Genomic DNA, 12,004 nt, shown 5'->3' on the forward strand with positions numbered 1-12,004 from the left:
GAACTAAGAGGGACATCAGAAATAATCCAATCCAACTCTCTCATTTTACAAATGAAGAAACTTGGGTCAAGAGAAACTAACTCCCCAGGGTCACACTGCTAGCTGATGCAGCCAGATCTATGATGCAGATCTCTGACTCTTTACACTATCCACAGTGCAAGAAATTTCCATCTAAAGAAACATTTTAAAAAATTTCTTTAATAAGATATTTTTCCAACTATAAAGTTGAAAAATGTTCATAGAGAAAATAAGTAGTAATAACATTCCAGAAAGGTATAAAATGAGGAGTAGAAGCCCCTTCTTTCCTCCTAACTTCTAATCCCATTTCACTCCCCAAGAGAATCCACCATTAAGTTTCCTATGTGTTTGTCCAAACTTTATATGTACTGTACATATACGTATAAGGAATTTAAATATGAAACTCTGAAACTTATTCTCATCTCAGACTGATGTTTTCTTCTGTATAATTTAGTCAACAGTCATATTATCACATAAAAATATGCATAAGTAATATTGTGACACGTCTTTAAGTTTGCAAAGCTGTAAGCACAACGCTCTGCTTAAGAACAGCTCACCTGTTCTCCAGATCCGGCATGCTTAGGTTTCTAGCAGCAAAACACATTTTGAGAGGGATGACCTTCCTGTCCTTGGTACTGTTCTGGTGTTTTGGAGAACCAGAGTCCTCACTGCCACTAAAGCTTGGTGACTGGGGAGCTGCACCTTCCCATGGCAGATCTGATACTAATGACGGCTTCTTGATATACGGTGTCACTTCTCGGATGAACTTGACTGTGAACAAAAATCAAAGGAGATTAGTATTTTTGCTTCCTATAAAATATGAGAACTGAAATACACGCACTTGAAATATTTGGCATAGAGTAAAAAAATGTACTAAGTTAAAGAGCCAGCACATGGAATCTTAAGATTGTAGGGTCCTTTAAGGGCATGTAATCCAAATGAAATGCTATTACTCTATTCTAAAAACTAACTTATGAGCCTTTGCACGTCCTATTCCTTCTGCTTAGGTCTTCTTTCTCCCTTTGTCTGCCTGGTTAAGGCTACTCGAGAGTCACCTCCTCATCAGACTTTCCTGTCCACTCTCTCCAGCGTGTTATCATTGCGTCTCTGTAAAAACCTCTTAGCGCCCTGGGTTATATAATCCTTTGTTAAAACTTCTGTTCCCCCTGCAGGCTGCTGCTGAGTTTCCCTGAGGGCAGAGACTCTGATTTATTCAATCTTAATATCCACATCTAGAACAGTATCTGTTCAGTAAATGAGTGAAGGAACAAATGAATAAATACTTGAATTTTTATGGTAGTTGACCAGCCACAACTAAGCTAAGTATCTCTAGTTCGATTTGAATCAACTCAATCAATATTTTAGCCAACTACCAAGTGTCAAGAGAAAATGAGGCATGGGCCCTGCTCTCAAGTCTAGTAAGGGATATAGCTATATAAATAGATCATTATAGTTTTAAAAACAAGAACAAACAACTACAAAAATAAAGTGTATTCAAGATAAGGTGTTTCCACTAATGGTAGCCCCAAATTAAAATACAGCTTTCAGTATATGAGAAACTTTTTTCTTTTAAGTTCGATTTTAGGACTTATATCAGATACTTCTTTTCCCTCAGTCATGACCAGCAACTACTGAGGCATGGTATGCTTGTTTCAAAAGCTTGATAAACCAAAAATTCTTAAAATCTTAAATAGCATTAAAAAGGAAAGAAATAGTTAAACGTAGATGAGTCAGTCACCATTACTTCTAACATCACTATGTTTCATCAGTATTCTACCTCCCTCTCAAATTCCAATGTGGTAGGTCATTAGAGTAGCATCATGGAAATTGAAAACTAGACAATATGATCATTATCAATGCTTATCAGTATCATAATAGGTAGCATTAACATTTTGTAGCATTAGAAGCTTTACAAGCCTATGAAACTTTGCTAATAGATTACTAAATCTGAAAAATAATCAGATGTTTCTGAAAACACAGCTAACAAGTCTTTAAAACAGTGTCTTTTTAAAATAGGTAAGATGCACATAAAACAAAATTCAAAAGGTATAAAAGATTAAGCCTAGATTTCTATCAGCCCAGTTCCCATCTCTCATGGCAAACACCACATGGTCTTCCACAGATACACTAGGTATTCTAAGTGTATGTAAAACAGACACACACACACACACACACACGTCAATACATATATATGTATATACACATTTCACACTGTGGCAGTACATTATGCTTACTGTCCTGCATCTTATATCTTTTTACTTAATAATATTGATAATAATCTTTTATAAGCTTAGCATTCTATAGTTGATTCTACAGCATGCTGTGGTAATAGAGAGGCCTTTAGAATCATACAGACCTGGTTTAAATACTAACTGTTCTTGCCACCTCAGAGCTATGTGACTTCACTTGGCTGTTCTGAGGTCCTCATGTATTAAATGAGAGTTAACAAACTAAACGAGTAAAAATTCCAGGTACGTACTAAAAATTCAATAAATAGTAGGTGTCCTTCTTTTCCTTCCCTAAGTTAGAAAGTTTGAGATGTTAAAATTTTTCAATAGCAATCAAAAGAAAAGGTGAAATTATTTTCTTATAAGTTACTAAACAAGATCTGCTTAAATTAAGCATAACTCTAGAAAATATAATAATGCCATGCCAGCATTTAGATATAGTTTAGGTGTATTCATATATATGTGTATGTGCTTTCTGTGCATAGCTATAATACATGTACTTCTAGGTGGAGAGAATTAATGCTAGCTGCCTCAGGTCACCAAGGGGATTTTTTCATCCTAGAAAAATGAGCGGCCGACTCAGGCATTTCAATACATGCTTCAGCTTTGTACTTTCAAGACAGGATTAGATCACAAGAACTTTGGCAGAAATTCCTAGAGTTTCCAGTCACTGCCTATGGCAGAAACTTGCTTTTTGAACTATTTAAGGCAGTATAACAACTATCGGGCTACCAAATGAGGAAAATTAAAGACATTCTAAATGACTAATCTTGATTATTAGAGTGGTTAAGAAAAGGACCCTTTAGGATCTACTCAGAAGTTCATTCAAGCACAGTAGCATCACTGAACTGATTACTGCACACATATTTAAATAAAACAGACATACATACATACACAGCCAGTTGCACGGCTTTAAGAGACCAATGAGTTTCACGTGAGCTGACAACAGTGATGCCCACACCCCCATCTACCTGGCCATCCATAATGTCTGAGGAACTGTGACTAGATATTTGTTTCTAATTTACCTGAGATTTGGGAAAGGTGGGAAGTTAATGGCGTTTTGTTTTAGTCCTATATTCACACCTCCCTAGTTGCCACAGTGCTTTTAACCTGGATACTTGGATGGATAAGCAAAGCCTCGACCCTCCCACATGGCATTCAGGTCAACTCAGGACCTACAATATGTTTCAGAATTCATTTTTCCTGATAAAGATCATCCTCAAAATGTTTAAACACTGATGTTTGTGGTGTTTTAGGTGTTGAGAGCTGAAGTTAATTTTCTTTCTTCTATGCACCGATCACTCTTATTGAAAATAAGAGGGACTTCCCCCCACATTAAAAGCATCATTATAGCCCCTTCTCTTTAGAGTTACAAAAATATATACATGTACCATATACCCACCAGAAAGACGTCTGGAAGGATTTTCATTGAAATAGTATTTATATATAGGTGTAGGACTGCATTTCTTTATATAGTTTTATGAGTCCATAACACTTATACCAATAGAAACTTATTTTTAAAATGGAGTAAACTTATTCTGCTCAAACTTTACACATGGAATCACCTTATAGTGAAACCCTATTGAGCCTTCAAAAACTATAATGCACTGGATGAGGTCCAAAATCCAACTGATCCTTACTGAATTCCATACTCTAAAGAATAGGGTTACAGGAGGTTCATGCATTTTAATGAGGTACACTGCTATCCCAGTTTGGGGCATTAAGCAGCATCTGATTTTAAACTGAATGTCACTTAAAAGCTTATCCAAAAGATACTTCATAGCCTATGGCTGTTCACACAAATATTCCAGTAAATCGATCACTCTCCCTTATAAACATCAACCTTTCATTTAATCATTATTTTCCTCTTTATTCGAAAGCTCTTCTTTTTCTTACCTCATCTGGTGACCTTTACTGAATTTAAGTGAAACTAAATGGGTCAGACAATGTAGGGAGAATGGTGCCATTATTTCCCCTGCTTTTGTAGGCAAGTTTCTTCTGGGTTATCCCTTAGGGAAGAAGAACTGGCATTTCATTTTGCTCACAAATTAGTTATGTTGACATCATTATTAAAGTATTCTCCCAAGAGGTTTCTCCTCAACTTGATCTCAAGCTCCTCCTCCAAATCTGATAGATGACCACCAAAAACATTAGGGAGGAACCACTTTACTTTCAGTAAAAGCCTTTACATTCTCAACTAGCAGGTACCTTTCAACTTAAGTCTCCTGCCACTTGGGGTTTGAATAGACCCTGAACGTGTTCAGAGTAACTCTGGTTTCACTCCAGCTTTCCATTTTGAAGTAACACTGCATATTTACTAATTTATTAAGCACCTGGTAAGTGCCAGGAACTGTTTTAGAGGCTAAGAATAATACATCTGTGAACATGTAAAAAAAGATGAATGTAATCACTAAATTATATTCTAGAGAAATAAAAACTTATAATCGCACAAAAGCCTGTACATAAATGTTTCAGTAGTTCTATTCATAAGTGCCAAAACTGGAAACAACCCAAATTTCCTTCAATGGGTGAATGGATAAATCACAGTATAGCTACAGAATAGAATACTACTCAGCAATAAAAAGGAATGAAGTATTGATTGATACACTCAGCAACCTGGATAAATCTCAAAGACAATATGCTGAGTAAAAGGAGCCAGTGTCAAAAATATGCTGAGTAAAAGGAGCCAGTGTCAAAAGGTTACGTACTGCGTAATCCCCTTATTGAAAAGACAAACTATATGACAAGCAGATCAGTGATTGCCAGGGTTTAGGGATGGAACATGTGATTAATTTTTTTTGGAGCCCAGAACTGTCCTGTATCCTGATTGTGGCAGTAGGACACAGTTATACCTGTGTTAAAATATACAGAACTATATACCTAAAGCATTGGGTAGCGGTGGGGGTTGCCAATTTTATTGCACGATATTTTAAAAATAAAAAATAAATAAGTAAATTATATAGCATGTTAGCAGATGTTAAGTGCTATGGAAAAGAAAAAACAGCAAGGGAAGATGCATCAAGAGTGCTGCAAGGGGGTCAATTTGCAATTCTAAATAAGGTGAGCAGAGCACGCCTCATTAAGGACTTTTTAATGAACACTTAAAGCAGGTGGAAGAGTTAGTCTTGTGGATATCTGGGAGAAGCAGTCCAGAGAGAACCGTGTTAAAGAAGGAAAGCCTATGTGACTCTCACAGGGTAATCGAGGGGGAAAGAGTAGAAAACGGGGTCACAGGGGTAAAGGGCGTGGAGGGCAGATTGTGTAGGGCCTTTTACATCATTGTAAGGATTTTGGCTTTTATTCTGAAATGGGGAGCCATTGAGAGGAGGCTTTGAGCAGAGGAGTGACATGATCTAACTTGTATTTTAATCATTCTCACTACTATAATGAAAATGAAGTGAAAGAGGGCAAAGGCAGAAGCAGGAAAACCAACTGAGGTTATTAGAGGTGAGAGACTAGGGCGATAGGAGTGGGGGTGGTGAGAACTGGTCAGATTCTCTACTAACGGAAGACCTGCTCAGATTGGATAAAGGGGGTGAGAAAAAAGAGGGGAATTGAGGAGGAGTTTGAGATTTTAGTCCTAAACAACTGGAAGGATAGTTGCCATCAACAGCAGTTTTAAGAGGAAAGATCAGTAAGTTAAGACATATATTAGACAATGAAATCTAATGGGCAGCCGGATACAAGTCTGCCGTTTGGGCGACGGGTCCGGGTTGGAGCTATAAATCAGGGAGTTATTGGCATGTGGTTGATATTTAAAGCCATTAGGCTGGATAAAATCACTGTATCAGTCAGGGTACCAGCAGGAAACAGTTGGCACAGGGTTAATAAAGGGACAATTTATAAAGTTGTGAGCAAGTGTTCAAGAAACCATGAGGGAAAATAGAGTGTGATATTCTGTTTCCACACCTAGGCGTGAAGGGACTAGAAGAGGAAGTGGTTACCAGACCTAGAAGGAGACAGTCCTATAGAGGGCTGGCCTGAGAGGAGCCGTGACTTTCAGTCATTTCTGCAGAACTGAAGTGCCCCTGCAGATTGGGAGCCAAGGGGATAAGTGCTCCTGCCTCTCACTCTCCTCCCCTCCCCTCCAGCATCCTGTTGGAGCTCCACCTTGGACTCAATAATAGCCAAAGGGCAAGCAAGCTTATTGATGTAGTCTATGCAAGTCAGCATCCTGGGACAGAAAGCAGGTAGAGAAAGGAGAGTGGACCTGGAGGGCCAAACAGATGCCCCAATAACCAAGTACAGATGATGAAGAGGACATCCCACCATGAAAGTGTTGAAAGAAGAGACAGAACAGCAAAAGGGACAAGAGACACATGAGAGACAAGTACTCCATGGCAATACTGGCCTAAAATAGTACCAGTTTATTCAAACTGAAAAAGCCTTGCCTTGATCTTACTAATCCTGACTTGGTTCCTTCCTCACCTTATCACTCCTCGGGGAAATAAAAAAAAGTTTATGTGAGCTATTGCTATTTCTATTTTCTCCTATTACTCTTTAATTCTTCTGAATAGAACTAAATTCCAAATTCGCTAATTTCTTAATGTTTTCACCCAATCCAAAGGCCTTATTCTTGACCTTTCCGACAGCTGACAATGCAGTCTATCAATTGTTTTTTATACCCGTCTTTATGACTATTTATTTTCTAATTCCTCGTTTCTCCTTCTAGGCCTTCTTCTCACTTTAACCCTGCAGTCCCTAGCAACTTTCAGTGCTAGATCTCTAAAACCAGTATTGGCCCTGATTCTTGATTCCTTCCACCCGAGTGCTGTCTTCACCCTTCAAATTCAATATATTCAAATATAAACTAATCTTCATTATCTTTAAAATCCTCCCGTGTGCATTGTTTTAGTTATTAGCGCTAGCATCTTTCTAGCCACCTAGCTCAATAATGTGTATTTTATTCAAAGTTCCCCCAATGGTTGATTCTCAGCCCCAATCAAACTTTGGGTATCATTTTTTGAAACCTTTGCAGACCCTCCCTCTCCCTAGCCTCCACATCTAGTCATGGGCCAAACTGCCCCATCTCAGTTCTGAAAATTTTCTCTAACTTACCTAGTCTCCCCAGTTCCCACTGCCAGCAGGGTTCTGGGTCACCCAAACCACCGTGACAGCCTTGTTGTTGTAATTGTAGTAAAATGTACATAAAACTTACTGTTTTAACCACTTTTTTACATGTGCAGTTCAGCGGCATAAAGTACATTCACATTATTGTGCAACCATCACCACCATCCATCTTCGAAATTTTTTCAAATCTTCCCAAACCGAAACTCTGAATCCATTAAACAATAATGCCTCACTGTCTTCTCCCCCAGTGCCTTGGCAACCACTATCTTACCTCCTGTTGGCCTCACCCTGTTCCCTCAGATAATTAAACTGGAAAATACTGAAAAGATAAATGTAAAAATTCCTTACTCCACCACCTTTTCTTCCAGACTTCTTAGTCTTTTGCTTAACATAGTAAGACACACCCTCCCATGTTATACAAACTCTTCATAAGCATGATTTAAAAATTGCTAAAGAGCATTCCATTGTATTTACCATAATTTATTTAGGCATTCCCTAATTATTGGGCACTTACTTTAAATAATACTGTAATGAACATATTTTTCAGGAGAAAAATTACTTGAGTCAAAGGAATATTTATGGCTCAGGATAAATATTGCAAATTACTCCCCAAAACGATTGTATTACTTGGCACTCCCACCAGCAGTGTATGAGCACATCCGTGTCAGTACACTTGCCAACATCAAGTAATCTTATTTAAAACAATCGTCGCTATTTTAATGGGTGAAAAATGGTATGTATGCCCACCCAACCTTGATCTCCTGCCTCAACAAACGCAGGATGTTATTATTTTCTCTTCTTTAAAAGCAGGAAATCCTTGTCTCTTTATACTTTTTTTATTTTTGTCTAAAGACATGTGAGGAATGATTTATGAGACCATAACAGTGAGGAGTTACAGGACAATCACCAACACCTCGGATCTAACACAAATTTAAGTTATAATTCTCTGGATTTGCTGTACCAGCATTTTCCAAAGTCATACTTAATTTCCCATTGTTGCCTTATCATTCAACTCTGTGAAGTTAGTTCCTTTCTTCTTGTTATTCATCAAGAGGGGGGAAAAAATCCCCAGCAAAGAAACCAAGTATGTCCTTAGAAGCAGTCAGTACATGTGTTTATAAGATGTGATTTCAACATTTTCTGGTTTAAAAGAAAAAAATGTAGTTTATGATGATCCTGGGATTTTCAATTCACTTCATTACCCATCATTCCTTCTCCATTTCAATCCAAGGCCTGTCCAAGTCAATAAAAGTAGGATACATCCTTTTGAGGATCTCAAATTACTATCGGGATGACAAGAACTCAAGTTTCCTTTTAAACCTCTGACTCTAGTGGAATAGGTCCAGATAAACCAGAAATTAGGTAGCTCTGAAATTTGTTCCCAGTAATTAAAATTTTAGGATTTTTAAATTATGACCTTTTATAATAAATTTATGTAAACTGGCAAAAAATATATATTTTGGCCTCAATCAAATTCTAACATAGATATCTATTACTTTTATAAAAAAGTATTAGCTTTCGTGCTTTTATATATATAAACACAGAACAAGCTAGTTTGAAATAATTTGGGTCTTGGGACTGTTTACTATATAATTTTTCCTTGGTTTTCTTCTTTGAACTACTAATTTTATATGGTAAAACTAGCTGTGGGTCATTTATAAAGTAAATATTTTAAGAATGAATTTTAAAAGTGTTTGTTCTCTTTGGAATGCTTCCACAAACTGCAAAATAATATGCAAGATTTTCAACATTTTATAAAAAAAAGTTTTAAACATCTTAGGTTTGCATTTTTAAGTGTTTTTGTAGGAAAGACAGCTACCAGCAAATTTCCCTGTGGACACTGCCATACATTAAGTATGTGTTTATAAGCCTTTATACAACAAATCTCAAAACTTGGAAATACTACATCTGAAAAAATACTTTAAATTACATATTTTTCTTTTCCTTTTGGCATTGAGATTTATATTTATTTTCTATGCCATGTCTTTGTTTTTATTAGCCAATTCCATTTTAGTACTTCTCCCTCCTCTAAAAAGAACCATTACTTAATGCAAAATGAAACGATTGTTCCATCTGCTTACTTCCAAAGTTTCTGTTTTGCCCTCCTTTTCCACTTGACCAAGGTACGTTGAAAGAATTAAAACTGAAGACACCAAAAAAGTCAACAATAACTACAATACATCACTTCTATAGTGTTTATTTATCCAAGGTTCTTTTACTTTTTTCTTTTAGTCACTCTTTAGAACTGTGTTGCAGTTCACGGAGGGCTAGTCAAGGCCCTGTATACATTCCCTTGCACATTCACAAGGTAAAATTCATACAATCTTTCTGCGACTCTGGCTCGACATTATACTTGTTTCTAACCTTTTAGAGCAAGCTGCACCCCACTTCACATGACATCGCTATAAAAATACGTATACTCATTTGTAGCACAAATGAATTTTATACATTGGTCAACATCCGGCAGTACACTAATAAAAGTGTTCATGAGCAGGGATCACTAACACAGAGATGTACTGTAAATATTGGTTAGATGAATTATGAAAAATTCTGTCACAAACAGATATATTTTTGTAGTCTTGATTTCCCTATGAAATTGTGAGAAATATTTATAACTTGAATAATAAAATTCAGTTTAAAAACATTGTTAATAGTTCCAGAGTAAGAATTTTTGCAAATATTTGTGTAAAGGGTCCTTGTTCGATCCCATTATGTGCCTTTTGACTATGAGGAACATGGTCACTCTCTCCATCTACTGAAGGTTATCAAATAAATTCTACATATATATAATCTCTCTCTTCAGCTAAATTTGCTATCAGAACAAATCTGCTATTAGAAAAAAATTCTCCTTAATAAACTATTATCAACTTAAACACACGGCTTGAAGGTGAACACTTTGCTTTTGCAGTGGACATACAAATTTAATCTTATTGTGAGAAGTCAATAATGGATTAGAGCATTCTTCCCTAAGTAAAGAAAATGCTTGCCTCACAAAACTCAATGTACAGGCTTTTATCTATCCCTAATAGAAGTGATATGGAGCAATTTTTTTACCCTTAAAAACCATAATGTCTCCCCGTTTTCAACAACAAAAGAACTCCCTCCTATAAGCAAAGTGTGTGGGATATTCAAAAGCTTGATGTACAGACTTTGTCTTCAAGTTGTTTACTTGAGAAGGATCCTTCTCCTTCTCTTGCACCCCTCAAAAAAGACCACTCGTAGATATTATAAAAGGTAACATGATAAATACTATAATAAAAATGTTACACATAATTGGATATAACAACAGCAAACAAAATGAAATAAGTGAAAAATATTTAAAAATACTAAATGGTAATTCTTTTACTAGATAAAAATAAAACAAAAAAACCCCAAAACTCTAGCAGTTTAAGCACAAGGAAATCCTTATCCGTATTTTTGTCACTAAGTGGGTATGTCCTGGACTAGCTGGATACACCGGATAGTTTGTTTTGGATCAGCACTCCCAGTGATAAAATACAGACGGAAACACAATATTAACCACGCACAATAGCTGTGTTCCGGGGGTCAGCGAGCACTCCATCCTGAACACCCAGTCACAGAATCACCACTGGGGAACGAGAATTCCATCCAAGTTTCCATATCTTTAAACACTTTGTAATTTTTTTTTTTATTGTACAAAAGAACTGCCCTTAGTAACTGCCAAGTTTTTGTTGTCATTAAGGATTTTCTGACCAAATTGGCAGAATTAACTGCATTCAGGAAGAGAAGAAAAGACAAAGATGTGTTCATGTTCTTTCCCTCCTCATTCTTATATAACACATGACTAAGGAGTTCAGTAGGAGACTGAGAATTGTCAGAGTTCACAGAAATTAACTACTGAACATTAAGTTATCATGCAATGTATTGCTCAACCCTCATAAAGTAACCATACTCGCTGAAAATGTTTTATTCACTTTTTAAATTAAAAGGTAATGAAAACAAAAGCTGATACAATTTGAGTACCAAAATAAATAATAGTGGTATGAGATTATAACCTATGAAATGAATATTCATAAGTCCATACTGATGCAAATAAATAAACAAATGGAAAAAGGAACAGTTTTTATAAATGACAATTAATAAATGTCAAAGGAATGTAAGAAATAGAAAATAATCATTAAACCACTACAGTAATAATTGCTGTAGGCAAGACCCACTGATGAATGCTAAAATTAGTGAAAAGTTGAAAGAGTAACAAGGTAGTTGCAGTCTCAACAAATCTTCAAGATATTTATTAGTTAGAAAGGGAAAAACAGTAACTTTATGTGGAGAAATCCCGCAGTAATCAAGGTTTACATCACTAGTATTAAGACAAACCAATGTCATGCATCCTACTCTCCCATATACACTGAGGATATATCACTTTGTTCTTTCTTGCTAAAAACACATAAGTTCAATCTATTTATGATAAAACAGAAGACAAATCCAAATTGGTAAGCATTCCACAAAATGATGCAAATGATTCAAAACTGATTATCAAATAAGGTCAGTAGATACATCTATCACCTCACATAATTACAGTAATTTTGTCTGAGGTCAGAACATTTTAAGATCTACTTTCTTAACAACTTTCAGGTATACTATACAGTATTCCTAACTATAGTCTTCATGCTAAATATTAGATCCCTAGAATTTATTCATCGTATAACCGGAAGTTTGTACTCTTT

General features: G+C 36.1%; 1 protein-coding gene across 1 annotated transcript in view; it reads right to left on the reverse strand.

Moving 5' to 3' along the window:
* SNTB2 (syntrophin beta 2) overlaps positions 1-12,004 on the reverse strand; it is a 79,787-nt gene that overhangs the window by 44,519 nt on the left and 23,264 nt on the right. Inside the window, exon 2 of the mRNA XM_016164730.2 lies at positions 576-789. Coding sequence (XP_016020216.2) covers positions 576-789 — 214 coding nt within the window. The remainder of the gene's footprint in view (positions 1-575; positions 790-12,004) is intronic.

Source organism: Rousettus aegyptiacus, unplaced genomic scaffold, assembly GCF_014176215.1.
Source record: "Rousettus aegyptiacus isolate mRouAeg1 unplaced genomic scaffold, mRouAeg1.p scaffold_m13_p_14, whole genome shotgun sequence".
NCBI lineage: Eukaryota > Metazoa > Chordata > Mammalia > Chiroptera > Pteropodidae > Rousettus > Rousettus aegyptiacus.